This window comes from Chanodichthys erythropterus, chromosome 3 (genome assembly GCF_024489055.1).
Source record: "Chanodichthys erythropterus isolate Z2021 chromosome 3, ASM2448905v1, whole genome shotgun sequence".
Taxonomy (NCBI): domain Eukaryota; kingdom Metazoa; phylum Chordata; class Actinopteri; order Cypriniformes; family Xenocyprididae; genus Chanodichthys; species Chanodichthys erythropterus.
Window position 1 is genome coordinate 19,650,368 of NC_090223.1, and position 16,584 is coordinate 19,666,951.

Below are 16,584 nucleotides of genomic sequence, written 5' to 3' on the forward strand. Positions count from 1 at the left end.
TTAATTCATTCAAACATTTTCCAGCAATTAATATTTTTATCTTTAGTAAATTACACATTATTTTGTTTGGTTGTATATTCAGAATCATGGGAGAATCATGATCTCTATTTGAAACCAAAAACCAGAATCATGCAACCCTAACAGCGTTTCTCAGAAATTGCTTACTGCTCCTTTAAATTGCCTTTTTGCAGTGAGAATAGTGTAGATGAGATCAGAGACTCGTGATCCATTTAAAACTCTCCTCACATGAGTGACATGTGTAAGACTCTCTTCAGTGTGAATTCTCTTGTCTTTCCACACTAAGAGCAGGTTAAATTCTCTTCCTTTATGTGTGAAAGTATTTCCACACTGAGTCCAGGTAAAAGGCCTTTTTCACATATGAATCAACATGTGCTTCTTCAGGCTTCTGTTACATGTGAAAGTCTTTCCACACTGAGAACAAGCAAATGGCTTTTCTGAAGTGTTAATTAACAAATGATATGTAACAATGTGATACTTAAGGTTTTCTTTACGTGTGAAAGTGTTTCCACACTGAGGGCAGGTGAAAGGCTTTTCTGAAGTGTGAGATACCAAATGATCCTTAAGTTGTCTTTTACATGTAAAACTCTTTTCACATTGAGAGCAGCTGAAAGGTCTTTTTCCAGTATGTATCAATATGTGAGTCTTAAGGCTTACTTTTTGTTTGAAAGTTTTTCCACACTGAGAGCAGGTGAAAGGCTTTTCTGAACTGTGAGTTCCCAAATGGACATTAAGGCTTGTTTTCAGTGCAAAACTCTTTCCACACTGAGAGCAGATGAAAGGCTTTTTTCCAGTATGAATTAACATATGAGTCTTAAGGTTTCCTTTACGTGTGAAAGTGTTTCCACACTGAGAGCAGCTGAAAGGCTTTTCTGAAGTGTGAGATACCAAATGATCCTTAAGTTGTCTTTTACATGTAAAACTCTTTTCACATTGAGAGCAGCTGAAAGGTCTTTTTCCAGTATGTATCAATATGTGAGTCTTAAGGCTTACTTTATGTTTGAAAGTTTTTCCACACTGAGAGCAGATAAAAGGCTTTTCTGAACTGTGGGTTCCCAAATGGACATTAAGGCTTGCTTTCAGTGCAAAACTCTTTCCACACTGGGAGCAGGTGAAAGGTCTTTTTCCAGTATGAATTGACATGTGAGTCTTAAGGTTTCCTTTATGTGTGAAAGTTTTTCCACACTGAGGGCAGGCGAAAGGCTTTTCTGATGCATGAATTAACAAATGATCCTTAAGGTGTCCTTTCTGTGTAAAGCTTCTTCCACATTGAGAGCAGGTGAAAGGCTTTATTCCGGCATGAATTAACATGTGCTTTTTGAGGCTTCCTTTACGTGTGAAAGTGTTTCCACACTGAGAGCAGCTGAAAGGCTTTTCTGAAGCGTGAGATACCAAATGATCATCAAGTTGTCTTTTACCTGTAAAACTCTTTCCACAGTGGGAGCAGGTGAAAGGATTTTTTCCTGTGTGAATTATCATGTGAACCTTAAGGCTTCTTTTATGTTTAAAAGTCTTTCCACACTGAGAGCATGTAAAAGGTTGTGTGACTTCTGTTATTTGAATGCTGCTTTGTGAGCAACTGTTTTCAGTTTTGGAGCAACTCAAAGGATTTTCTTCAGCGGTGTCATCATGAGCTTTCTGAAGCTGATATTTCTCCTCCACTTCATTCAGATATTCTCTTTCCTCTTTCACTTTCATCAGGCCTAAAATAAAAACATTAAAATGATAAATCAATTTGGACAATTTGAAAAAAAAAAAAAAAATAGGAAATTAGGGTATGTTTACACAACATTACTAAAAATGGATCCTTGTTCACGCAGATCCACAAAAATAAATAAATAAAAAAACTATTATTCATGCCAGGCCAGTATTTGATGTCACTCTGTAAAGAATCATATAATGCACATGTGAATGACATTACTTTTTGTTTTCACAAATTTGCATTGTTGTAGTTGTTGAAGCATGAGCAGACTTGTGGCTGCATTTCAAATATGAGGATGTTATCTCTAAAACTATAAAATTTTAAACATTATCCAACAAAGTCATGTGAGTTTTTAGAAAAGGCTGTTATGATGCTAATAAAATATTGCATTACCCTGTATAACACCCATTTGCAGTCTATTGTCTAAATAAATAATTAAGCAAGGTAAATGATCAAATAAGTATGCCCCCTTGTCCCACAAAATAGTGTAATCACACATATGAAAATGAAGCATATCGCCCAACACTAATTGTGATAAATTCAACTGGAACAATGACAGTAATAAATAATTATGTTTCCAATCAAATCGACATTAAATGTAACAATACATGTAATGCACAAGATATCACAAATGCTCTAATAGAATCGCTTCTTGTAATTTTTTCATTAAAACCCACTTCATATTAGCTCTATTTTAATGACACACTCCTCTATATCATTGAATATGAGAGTTACAGGTCACTACATTAAATATGGAAGGAACAAATGGCAATCGACCATTGAATTATTAGAAAAACACTAGGGCTGTCTGTGTCTGAGATCAATACAACAAATCTGGATCAATCCCGAGATTTTCTCTGTCTAATCGATTCTGAGCTTAGTTTTAACAACAGATGGCGCTCTAGGCTAGTTTTTAACCACACCAGTGCTTCCCACACATACCCTTTACTTGGGCAGGCTGCCAAAGTATATCTGGAGACACATTTATGCTTTTATTATTTTTATCCTTGTATACTTTTGTATCCGCCCAAGATAATGAAACTATCCGTGACCACTTAACTAATGTAAAATCTCCCCTCACCCTATGTGTTTCGTACCTGCTCGTTATGTGTGCTTCAGAACTGTTTACTCCCGCTGACATTCCCACAGGTGCTGCAGAGATATTTTACAAAGCCCGCAATTGTGTAGACATTTCAAAACAAGAGAATTATCGCGAATTAGGGATGCAGTGATTAACTGATTTTACTATTAACCGTGCTTTAAAACGTAACTGTTGTAATAGTAATAGTAAAGGCTCTGCTACACCGCGTTTGAGTTGCATGGAACGAAACTGTCGCAACTTGCAAGAAACTAAAACAAAGTTACACCAATGGTGCACCAGCTTAAAGTGACATGCGTATCAGAGACTCGGAGGATACTATATACACACACTAGATTAACTATGACAGAGGGGCCGAACAGTGAAGCTCTGTTTCCAACAAATAAAAGTTGGCAGTGTGGGAGCATTTTGGGTACACCAAGAATGACCAGGGCATCAATGAAAATGTTGGATCGCTTGTGTGCAAAACAAGTTTTAGTTTCATAAAAAGCAATTAACTGAACAGCCAATCAGAATGATCAGATGGCCTGACAGACCAACGAGCTCCGACACCGATTCAACATTTCGAATTGGCCAAAAAAAACCCGGACGAGGACCAACTTCAGCCCACAGTGCGGAACACAGAGAAAACTTAGTCAGCCGACGAACAAAAACTGCCCGACGGCCGACTGTCGGTTTGGTGTGTTTCTGCCTTAAGATAGTCTGTATATAGTTACAACAGACAATGCCAGTAACAAGCTTTGGTTCAAGGGTTTTCTCAAAGCTGGAAACAGAAAAGTGAGCTTCAAAAGAATTAGGCAGAATTGAACATCCCTGAGCATTCACTGATACACGATGTGGTCACCAGATGGGGATCCACATTTGAAATGATTTCCAGGATCTTGGAGCAGCAGCAGGCCATCTGTGAGGTGCTAGAAGGAGACAGAAGCACCTGGCATCTTATGCCTAAAGACATTCACATCACTGTCCTGGAGAAAGTAAGCCAGCTCCTTTGTCCTTTCCGTGATTTCACTGATGTCCTGGCCTCAGAGAAACAAGTCACACTTTCCTCCCTGAAGCCAGTCTTGGAGCACATTAGCAATGAGATACTTCAAGATAAAGAGGAAGACTGCACTCTCACTAAACAAATGAAACATGTAATCAGGGTCAAAGGAAGAGAGAATCTGGATGACACAGTCAAGGCATGCAGTGATGAAGCAATGGCACTTGCATCACATCCAGAGATTCCAGACCCAGAAGATCCTCCAGCAGCAACCACACAGAGCACCTCCTCCACCACTACCACCAAAAAGAAAGGTAAGAGCCTCACTAGCTTCAGGACAAACAATGCCATCAATCCAAGAAAAACTTCACTAGCAGACTATACAGTTATTAACACACTTATGAGAAAGAGAGAAAGAGATAGAGAGAGAGACTAATCGTATGTGAATTAAAGTCCTAAAGAAATAACTGAAATCATTTGGTTAAGTAATATGGAACTGCAATGTGACCAAGACCTGCTAGAACTACTTTAGCCATACTGTTCCCAGAAAATAATAGCACACCTTATTTTGGAGCATTCAACAGCCCTGTGGTATAAATAGAATATAATGTTACGATATTATAACTAATATGTGAAATTCAAAATGGTGGTATATTTAGTCTCAGGTTTTTAAGTATTTAGGGAACTGATCTGACACTGAACTAAATAAGATTCTTAAATCAGAAGATATGTTTAAGATATTACAAAAATACACAAAATAATTTTTTATTTTTTTTTAAAGATAAACTGTTCAGAGGGGTTTGACCCGTGATGTGATGCAGTTAGACTAGGTTATTTATATGTACAAATCATCTCAGATTCCCAGCAAATAACTCCCAGCAATTAAGATTCCATGTAGCATTTTCATCGGTCAGTCGGAAGTATATAATGATTGGTTAATAACTTTTGACAACGTTTAATCCATAAGCAAAAACAAATCATTTCTAGTGTGCGAACATGGAGAGATTCAAGCATGCAGTTCATAAGAGACTACATATATAGACGTTTCAACGGCAACATAAAGGTTTTAGCATTGGTTGTCAGTGTGAATGCCACAAAAACACAAAACGCATCCAAAACTTAGTGATTGACTGGACAAATAGCTTTGACACAAAACCTGAGGTATATATTTACAGATTGCTGAAAGCTACAGAAAAAAGAAAAGATTGCTGAAATTCACAGAAACAGCTGGACTCCAGGCAAAGAAAGATGTTTTGCAGTTATTATTGTGCTTCTAAACCATATACTGTATTGTTAGATAATATTGTGTTGACAACTCATCAATTAAATTTACCATCTTATATTCTGCATAATTGGGTGTTTTTATATTACTGACAACAAATACAAGTTTAAATGCTGGTCGATTTGACGATATATAATATATATAAGATATAATATATATAATATATGATCACTCGGATTTAAAACCTATACTGTAGTTATATAAAGCATTCACAGACAGATTTGCTTTATGTATTTCCCCGGCGTCGAAATTAGGCACATAAATGTCAGGAAACATGACTCCTGACTGCATGTCAATATCCATGGATTTATTTGACAATTTGTAAGAAACACTTTCGAGCCAAACCGTTAGTGTAATTGTTTGTTTTACTCGCGTTTTCGCAGTTTCCTCTATTAAATCCAATCATTCAGCAGGTTATTTTGCCACTCAGTCCAGCTGAGGGAGCGCGTTCTGGCGGGAAAGTGACACGTTCAACAAAGACCGGAAGTTAACGTCGGGCTAGGTGCGTAACCGTGGCAACGCGCGTGCATCCATTTTTGAGGGCGAGCAAAGAAAATCCGCGTGCTCTCGCGTTACTAAAAACAAAGTATGAAAAAACAAAGTATGTATGATGATCAACACAAGTTAAGATACCAAAAAAAAAAACAAAATCTAATTCACATCGCTCCCGTTCAGTTGCATTTAGACCTTTGAAACGTGGATTTAAGACATTTTAATGTTAATGTTTAATGTTAGTTTTTCCATTAAATAATTTAAGACTTAATGTATTGCAACAGTTATTAAATATGAATGAAGAATAGACACCAACCTTCTTGTTCCTCGTGTTTTATTCTCCAGGGTTCTGGTTCATTCATGTCCTCCTCACTCTCCTCTTTAACAAACACCATCTTCACAGCAGCAGATCTCAGTTCAGTTGATACTATTGATATTCCCGCTTCAAACCTTACTCACCTCTATGAGGATGGGAATATTACTATTGACCATTCAAAATCTTTGTGAACTAAAAGTACACTTCTAACAATTAGTCAGTATCACAACACAACACCAGCGGTCATGCTGAAAACTAATCTTCTTTCTCTGAGGTTTACTGATGGTTGGCGCACACACACGCATGTGTTTTACCGCCACCTACTGGACTGGAGTGTGAAGCGTCGATAGGCAGGAAAATATTGGCACAAAGAAATGAAAAAGACTTTGTGAAATTTGTTAAAATTTGATAAGCCTGATTAATATAGCCTAACTATCATAGGCTGAGTGAGGAGAAGAAAAGAGAAACGAGAGATTCTAAATTTATTCCAGTCAAATATTTCAGTGAAAATCACAGAATGTTCCCCAGTGTTTAATTATGTTTAACTTTTCATAATCATGAACTACTAATTATGATGCAGAATGATTGACATTACATTTAATAATAGAGGTGGAATAAGCAAAATAGGGACACTTTTTGGTAAACTGTAAAATTAAATAGCCTATCACTCTAAGAAGAAAAGGTTAAAAAATGAACCTTTTAAGGTTCCTGGCGATTGCAACTGTGGGGGAACCTTAAAGGTTCATTTTTGAACCTTTTTAAAAAGGTTCTAATTGGAACCTTCACTTAAAGGTGCATTAAAGCCTCATTAAGGTTCCACTTTGAACCTTTTCCTTTTAGATAGCAATAACATATATTAATAATAATTATTAAAATATAATATAAATTATACATTAACTATATGTCTTATATATAACTTATATAACTATATCTTAATCCCATTTCAAAACATTGAATACAGAACACAATGATTGTCTATAAAATGTTTAATACATAAATATAATGAGCACAGGCACCAATGGACAGAGAAAAAAGGAATATTGTTTTTTATCATTCAAATAAATAAATAATCAAATAAATCATTTCATTCATTAATCTATAAATTTCCATCAACCTTTAACAGAATGTAGCTGAATATCTATAATTTTTATATTATTTTTAATCATTTAATTTTTAATTTATATATAATTTTTAAGATAATGTTTAAACAGGACATTAAACAGGACATTTTTATTTTTTCAAAGAATGTTAGAGTGTTTCTCGGCTTTGAAGCATATTCAAGGTTGAAGATGAAGTACATTGTGGTGACCTGGTCATATCGTCTAATTAACAGACCTTCTCCCCTTGCATCATTATTTCTAAAACAGACTGCATCCAAGGCACATCCATTTACAGTATATACAGCACAGGGTTAGGTGTATGTGGTTCCTAAACAAGAAGAGAATAATGTTATATTCAATATAATATGTATGTATTCAATATAAACGTATTAAATGATACATAATTTCCATTATTATTTGCTTTTAAGTCATAATTTGAAACACAATTTTACTCACAACTGAGGGGACATTTAGGGCTGGATATCATGATAATATTTCCTTTGTGGAGTGATGTTTCATATAGTCTGTCCTCTCACTCTTTGTCCGTGTCATTTAGTCCTCTAAAAGGATTTGGTGATCTCCAAGCATTTGGTTTTCATTTTATCCAAGTGGATCCCAATGCGTTAATCATCTTCTCCTGAATAAATCTACCCACAAAAACATGTCTGCTATTCTTAAAAAACTTAAGTTGATTCTGTCTGGGACACTTACCCCTACTGCCCTTGACCTCTTTTGATACACATCTTGGTAAGACAGATTGTCCATCTACAAAAACAAAAGAAATATATTATTAAGCAAGTGCGTAATTTTAGAGAATGCTGGAGAGTAAAAACAGTTCTCTATATTTCCAGGTCTCCAACAAGCGAACAATTCAACAAGGTGTGTTCAGCCATTGTTACAAAATACCAGTGCCCAGTTGCATAAAGCACCTTAAGTGTAATTTTCCCATAAGATCGCCCTTATGTTTCCCTTAAACTTAACGGTTATTTTCTGCAACACCCTTAAGTGTTACTTAAGGGTTTCTTTAGGTGAAACATCATAAACCCTAAGAATTTCCCTTAAGTAATCCTTTTAAAAATGGTGTTGCATAAAGCCCCTTAACTGTCATTTCCCTAAGTATAACATAAGGTTTGGAAAACTTCACCTTAAGTGTTACAAGGAGTGAGCAGGTTCAAAGAGCTTTAAATGATACCAGATGAGGAATAAGGGTCTTATCTAGCTAAACGATCGGTCATTTTCTAATTTGTTTTTAAAATGTATATGCTTTTATATAAACAAATGATCTCCTTCAAGTGGTTCTGCCACTTCCGTATTCTTCAAACAGCATACCCTGTACGTCCTTCGCCTTCCCTATTCAACTTATGGAACCAATGCAGCGCCAGTTCCGTTTTTTTTTCCGTAAGTAGAATAGGGAAGGCGTAGGACATACAACATACAGCTTTTCGACTGAAGAAAGACATGAACATCTTGGATGACATGGGGGTGAGTAAATTATCAGGAACATTTTATTTGAAAGTGGACTAATTTAAGATATTTTTGTTGAAATCCGATGGCTCAGTGAGGCCTGCATAGCCAGCAATGACATTTCCTCTCTCAAGATCCATAAATATACTAAAAACATATTTAAATCAGTTCATGTGAGTACAATGGTTCAATATTAATATTATAAAGTGACAAAAATATTTTTGGTGTGCCAGAAAAACAAAATAAGGACTTAAAATAGTGATGTTGAGTGTGTCGAATCAGCGGTTCGGAGTGCCAAAGTCACATGATTTCAGCAGTTTGGTAGTTTGACACGCAATCCGAATCATGATTCGACACGGGTATAATGCTATATTCTGACTTATTTACACTGTTAAAGAATTGGATTCTCATGCTAAACGTGGCCAAAGTTTCAAAACACAAGTTGGACGAATGACGGAGTACTGTATTTCTGTGCCAAAAATACTACACAGGCTTGTAGTAAGTGTTTTGAATTCGGCCATCACTAAATAAGTTGTTATTTAGTTTTTTTGGCGCGCACCAAAAATATTCTCGTGGCCTTATAATATTAATATTGAACCACTGTACTCACATGAACTGATTTAAATATGTTTTTAGTACATTAATGGATCTTGAGAGAGGAAATGTCATTGCTGGCTATGAAGGCCTCACTGAGCCATCGGATTTCAACAAAAATATCTTAATTTGCATTTCGAAGATGAACGAAGGTCTTACAGGTGTAGAACGGCATGAGGGTAAGTAATAAATGACATTATTTTCATTTAAGGTGCTTTATGCAACCGGGCACAGTTCTTAAGAGACAAGACTGGAAGATTGTATGTAAGAACATGTCAAAGAGACCTTCAGTTTATATATATTAGCTATGTAAGTGAAAAGGTGTTCTTTCATTTGACATACTTACATTTACAATACTTGCCATATTTTTAGTGTCACAAGTCCTTGGACCCTTGGTAAAATAACCCATTTCCTTACTTTGCTAAACCTGCTACGAACTTCATTTAGTTTTTCAATACCAGTCAAATGTGATCTTTCTTGAATTAGTTTTTAAGTATCTCATGCCATGTGTCACTTACCTGGCTTCTTACCTGTTCGTCTCATAATTGAGATTCCTCACCTTCATCGTCCTTTGTCTTCAGTCCAGACCAATCCGCTTACCATCATCTACAAATACAAAGAGACTGTTATCATCCAGCTAAGTTCATTCAACCTGTCATCATTCAATCTACTAACCTGTTTATTCTCCCCATCTCTGCCACCTGCAATAATAAACCTTTATGAACTGTATTACCTCTGTTGTCTCCTTCTGTCCGTGACACCATGACTCCTTTAAAAATAATATTATTTAAAATACTATCAAAGGCTTTATGAAACTGCAGGGCTCTTTGACACGTTCTTACATACACTCTTCCAGTCTTGTCACTTAAGACTTTTTGCTAACCAGGGCTAAACTAACCTTGTTGTGTTGTTTGCTTGTTTTACCTGAAATTAAAGAAAGGCAATTTTACCCTCCATCTTTCTTTAAAATTATGCACTTACCTGTACTTCACTGTGGGAATTAACATATATATGTGCACATCTGATCAAACAGATTATTTTTTAACTCCATTTGCTTTGTGATAAAAAAAAAGTAATAAATACATTTTATAAAGAAAAAAAATCTCCACTCTCCTCAAGTTTTTTTGTATTGCTAGTGGGGTAGCTGATACATTTCTGGTCACCCTGTTTGAGTAATACGTTGTGTTGAGATTGATCCATGTGAAATACCAAATCAAGTCCTACAGAAACAAAAAACTGCAGAGAGGCACATGTTATAATGGTAATAACAGCTCAGTAATTTGTAATGATAGCAATATAGTTTAGCTAAAAGTATGTGGAAACCTAACCATCACACCTATACAAGTTGATGGGCATCCCATTCCAAAACGGGAATGCAATATAAGTTTAAAGCAATGTAAGTTGTTTTGGATAACAGTGTCAACTAAATACATACATGTGAGAAAATGCTAGTCACTGAAATCTTCAGTACAACCTATTAAGTAATTAAAAAATGTTAATAATAATTAATAGAGGTGTCCACAAACTTTTTAAAACTTTAAGAGTAGATGTAATAAACTTACACATGAATGGTGTGTGTGGTCTTGGTAGGCATCTAGGTCTTTAGGTTTTCTTCTAATCTTATGAATTTAACTTGATCCTTCAATTTAAGGAATATTTTAGGTATCATAGTTTTCAGTTAGGTTCATTCAAGTGTCCGCATCAATTCCATTGTCTGTTAAAACAACAGGATTCAATAGGAGAATGTCATATCTGCTTAATTGTGAAAATGTCTGTTTTGCTGCAATGGGGAAGTTAAACAGAGCGTGCATTTTTGTGAGATAAACCTTGAAATGTAGGGATGATCACCTGAAACTGTTGCCATCAACCAGTCAGCCACATGGATTTTCCAGTGAATCAGCTCTGAGCTCATTCTTGCATCTATATGCAGAGAAATATTGCAATTTAGAAAACAATGCGTTATAAAATATGAATAAATATAAACTTTTCATTTTTACTAAATTCTCTCTCTCTCTCTCTCTCTCGGGCGCGCGAGCACACACACGCGCACACACAGTAAGGATAAAAAACGGGAAATATCTTGAAATAGTAACATGTGGAAAAGGTGTAGTAAGTGGTACACCCGGAATTATTTCTCCAGGCCGTTAAATTGACAATATTGTGGCCGCATTAACACGACGTGTCTGCTTAGGCCCATCGTCATGTATTCATTACCACACACCTTAAAGTTATTATGACATTAAATAGGTGTTTCATAGCTTTTTCAAAAAGTTAATAGTTTATTTGAGACGTTATGTTGTCTTACCTCAGATTTTTGTGTCGTTCCGCTCTTTCCCACTCGGTCCCGCTGCTGCCGCTTCAAAATTTGTAACGGTTTTCCACGTGACCACTGACATCATTGCGCGAGAGAGACTTGTGGAGATTCAGTGCATTGCGTTGCGTACCAAAGCCCAGATGAAAGCATTTAAAGCATTTTGAAGGATTTGCTTATTCATGCTTAAAAACGAAACAATATTAATAATCTCGTTTACTTTTAGTGAAAATAATGTACTTTTGAATTGCTAGTTATTTGTCAGTATTCTTATTTTGTAAAAACGTTTAGGCACAAGCAATCTCAGCACATAAATGATTAACAACAGTTGTAGTAAAAGCAATAGTAGTAGTAGTAGTAGCAGGCTAGTAATGATGATAATAATAAACTAAATAAAGATAAAATAATCTTCCTGATGAAACCTTGTACAATACAATTATGAAATGTTTTCTAAAACATGAGCTAATAACAAAGTAGATAAAGTTGGAACAGAAGGAGAGATAAAACACGTAAAATAAATTGTCTGTGCATCACACCTTACTTGTGATTTTTGCTCCAAAACTGCATCGTGTCCTTTTCAATTGGGGAATATTTATACGGTTGTCTAAGCGGAAGATATTGAACACAGTCTATTTTTAGGGCTAAGATTTTCACGTCACCTCTCCATTTGACATTGAACAGCTTCTTGTCCATTTATGAATGTAAAACTGAATTTTTATTCTTGGTCTTCTTAGTTTATGCTTTAAAAATGGACAAAAAACATGGTGTCTTTCAATGTTAAGATGCAATTTATAGAAATGTGCGGGGAGGTCGGGGGTACAGATGAAACACTGTATAGACTGTACACTCCATAGAATCCAATCATATTAGAAAAGGTTCATAAATGAACCTTAACTACAAACAGGTTCTAATATGAACCCTGTTACCACAACAAAGGTTCTAAAAAGAACTTCCAAATACCTGTAAGTTCAACTTTGAACCTTTTTGATAGTTAGAAGTTCATATTTGCACTATAAAGTTCTTTATTGAACTCCAAAGGTTCGACCTCTTTTAAGAGTATACAAAAAATTAAATAGCCTACAAATATTCTACACTACTAATATTTTATACAAATGGTCAGGGCTGGGTCTCCCGAAACCTTATTAACTCTACATCATTCTTTTTATAATTATACCTTAAGCTGTACTTAACATTAATACGTTAAAGCTGCAGTCTGCAACTTTTTTTGGTTAAAAATTATCCAAAATCAACTTTTGAACAAGTACATAACCAGCCAGTGTTCAAAACTATCTAATTATCTTGTCTCGATACACAACAGTAAGCTTGTAATAATGTTTTATAATAAGAGCGACATGGATTTCCGCAGGAAATTCAAGCATGCAGCAGTTCGTCTGTGCCTCATTATGTCACGTCCGTAAACAAATGAAGGAGTCCCAGGCTAGTCCGTTATCATGTGAGGAAGCTGCTGGTAGCGGCACATTTATAGCTTTTTCTCACAGCAGCTGAAATAATTAAACTTATCATTTTGATGGCGGATTGTAATCCAGAAAGATCTAAATGACAATCATCAGTGACAACTGGAGATTCACAGATTGTCAAAAAGCAAGACTTGGACTGTGGAGTGGCTACAGAAATTGAAATCTACAGGTAACGCTAATACACACTAAATACACAGTCACATAATGCTGATGTTGTTAACATTAACAATTTAAGAACAAAGTATAACAATAATTAAAGCTGCAAGCAACGATGAAAGGGCCCTTGCACCCGGGCTCACCGCCACCTGTTGGCCTTAGGAAAACAGTGAACAGTGGGCGACATGCATGTAAGCGAGTGAATACAGGAGAATTATGCCAAAGTCATTTCGAAATGCCACACTTCCTGCTGTCAACAGATGGCGCTTTGACCGTAACTGAATATTGCTATGTTGATGTCTTCAGGCCAGGACTTTTATCGAACATGTGAAGTTTGGAGCAGATCGGACATTGTATGCCTGAGTTACAACAACTTCCTGTTTCTTTAGTGGCGTTAATCGCATAAATTAGCACTCAGCCAAGTGTTGCATGATTTAACGTGTTTCTAGCATGTTTCATACTTCGTGGCATAATGAAATGTGAATCTGGTAGTGAATTACAATGTAAAGCATGCCGTTTCCTGTTGCCAGCAGGTGGCGCTATGGCTAACTGAATATTGTCATATAGATGTCTTTAGGCCAGGACTCTTATCACACATGTGAAGTTTGGAGCAGATCAGACATAGTATGCCTGAGTTACAGCAGCTTCCTCTTTCATGGCAAAACATCAGACTTTGTCAGGCCGCCACAGACACGCCCTTCACCGAAAACTCAAGATCTTTGATATTTATCATTGCTACGGTCTTAAAATGATAACATTTGATGTTGATCTGGTTAAATCTCTATGAGAAGTTAATCACAGTGTAAAACATGTAATTTCCTGTTGACTACAGGTGGCGCTATGATTGTAACTGAATATTGTTATGAAGATGTCCTCAGGTCAGGACTCTAATAAAACATGTGAAGTTTGGGGCAGATCGGACATTGTTTGTCTGAGTTACAACAACTTCCTTTTTCATGGCGAAACATCAGACTTTGTCATGCCGCCACAGACACGCCCTTTGGTGAAAACTCTAGATCTTCGCAATTTAACGTTACAAAGGCCTTTAGATTAGACTGACCAAATATGATGTTGATCTGATTAAAGCTCTAGGAGGAGTTAATCACAGTGTAAAACATGTCATTTCCTGTTGCCAGCAGGTGGCGCTATGGCTAACTGAATATTTTCACATAGATGTCTTTAGGCCAGGACTCTTATCACACATGTGAAGTTTGGGGCAGATCAGACATTGTATGCCCGAGTTACAACAACTTCCTGTTTCATGGCGAACTTTGCCTGGCCGCCACGGACACACCCTTCAGTGAAAACTGTAGATCTTCGCAATTTAACGTCACAAAGGCCTTTAGATTAGACTGACCAAATATGATGTTGATCTGATTAAAGCTCTAGGAGGAGTTCATTAAAGTACAACGTCTGGAAATGGCAAAAACTGCACACATTTTGCAAAGAAAATTCAAAATATCTGACTTCCTGTTGGTTTTCAGATTTCACTCCAAGAGACTTTTTTTTAGGTATTGGGCTGTTAGATGTGTGTACCTAATTTCATACCTGTATCAGGGGCACTTTTTTAAATTTTTTTAGGTGGCGCTATCGAGCCATTTTGCCACACTTAATTCTGAAACCCATATCAGACGTAAATTTTCACCACTTCTGACGCATCTGCAAAGTTTCATGAGTTTTCGAGTATGTTTCGGCCCTCAACAAGGTGATTCACCTTACATGGCGAAACATCAGACTTTGTCGGTCACCACGGACACGCCCTTCAATGAAAACTCAAGATCTTTGATATTTATCATTGCTACGGTCTTAAAATGATAACATTTGATGTTGATCTGGTTAAATCTCTATGAGGAGTTAATCACAGTGTAAAACATGTCATTTCCTGTTGCCCCCAGGTGGCGCTATGACTGTAACTGAATATTGTCATGAAGATGTCTTCAGGTCAGGACTCTAATAAAACATGTGAAGTTTGGGGCAGATCAGACATTGTATGCCCGAGTTACAACAACTTCCTGTTTCATGGCGAAACATCGAAATTTGCCAGGCCACCACAGACACGCCCTTCATCGAAAACTCTAGATCTTTGCAATTTAACGTCTCAAAGGCCTTTAGATTAGACTGACCAAATATGATGTTGATCTGATTAAAGCTCTAGGAGGAGTTCGTTAAAGTACAACATGTGGAAATGGCAAAAACTGCCAAAATTGTGTAGAGAAAATTCAAAATATCTCACTTCCTGTTGGGTTTACAAACTTTGCACCCGGGGCTTTTTTGTAGGTATTGGGCTGTTACATCTGTCTACCGAATTTCATAACTGTACGTGAAATGCAGCACGAAGGGCGCTTAATTGAAATTTTGTAGGTGGCGCTATCGAGCCATTTTGCCACACCTAATTCTGAAACCCATATCAGATATAAATTTTCACCACTTCTGACGCGTGTGTAAAGTTTCATGAGTTTTTGAGAACGTTTAGGCCCCAAAAATGCGATTCATTTTGGAGAAGAAGAATAATTGGCTGAGCAATTCCAATAGGGTCCTCACACCATCGGTGCTCGGGCACTAATAATAATTTGCACGGTTTGGCATGATCCGAGCTAAGCGATCGTTAGATTTAATCATCATTGGCAGCGTGATTTATTGTAGGCGTAATGCTTTTTTCCTCAGTTGGTCAGAACAAAAGTGGCAGACATGTTACTTACTTGTTCAGATGATATTTTCCAGTGAAAATTCTTATATTGGTCATACTTTCAAGACATAGAATCTGTGATTCTGAAGTTCAGTATACACACCGGTGCGGTGACTGACAACAAGCATTAGATTCATCCACGCTGACGCACAACGCACGTACAGATAACTGTTCCACATATGACTGCAATCGCATGTTTCAAACAGAGATGGCGACAAAGAGGAAAAACTGCGGACAGCAGCTTTAATATATGTTTCCCAAAACGTTCTTAGCTAAGTATACCTTCTGTAAGTCATACTTTAGTAAGGTTGGTCTGGAGCACTCTAGTTATACCTTATCACTGTTGACAGTTCACTCCACTAGTGGCCACCACTGTGCAAAAAGCTTTTTTTACATCTCCGTCTATATGAATATAATTCTGAAGCTGTAATAACATACACCCAGTGTTAAATTAGGCTAACTGAAGTGTTTTCATAAAAACAATAAAATTGTCATTACACTGATAGTTGTTAGATATTTGTATATATATAATATTACCCGAAGGTACATCAGCTGGTAAGCCATTAGACAGTAAAGGCTTAGGAGTCTATTTAAAGGCAATGATTGTAGTGGGGAGTTTGAACTATGGCAGTGATACAGCGGATAGTTGTGCTAAATCAAAGACGGCCCGTCCGCGGAGCCATTTAGTATATGTACACTATTGCATACATGAAAACTTTAGTCCCCTGGATACCATGTCAGAAGCTGCAATTCTAACAAAATTCGCCTGCCATGGCAGCTAATACAGCAGTTTTTAGATCTTATTGGTCCTACTTTGTTAAGACAAACTTGATGGAGCTACCCCTCGACCCAGAAATTCAGCTGCTGGCGGTTCTCCGTTTTTATGCAGTGGGGAGTTTTCTGG

At 36.6% G+C, this 16,584-nt stretch overlaps 1 protein-coding gene across 1 annotated transcript; it reads right to left on the reverse strand.

Moving 5' to 3' along the window:
* Positions 1–6,157, reverse strand: LOC137009283 (gastrula zinc finger protein XlCGF57.1-like). The gene is made up of 2 exons (XM_067371358.1): positions 5,892–6,157; positions 1–1,721 (listed from the first exon to the last, which is right to left on the reverse strand). The coding sequence occupies exons 1-2, from the start codon at positions 5,968–5,970 to the stop codon at positions 373–375; spliced, it is 1,428 nt and encodes a 475-aa protein (XP_067227459.1). The 5' UTR covers positions 5,971–6,157; the 3' UTR covers positions 1–372.
* Positions 6,158–16,584: the final 10,427 nt, after the last annotated feature.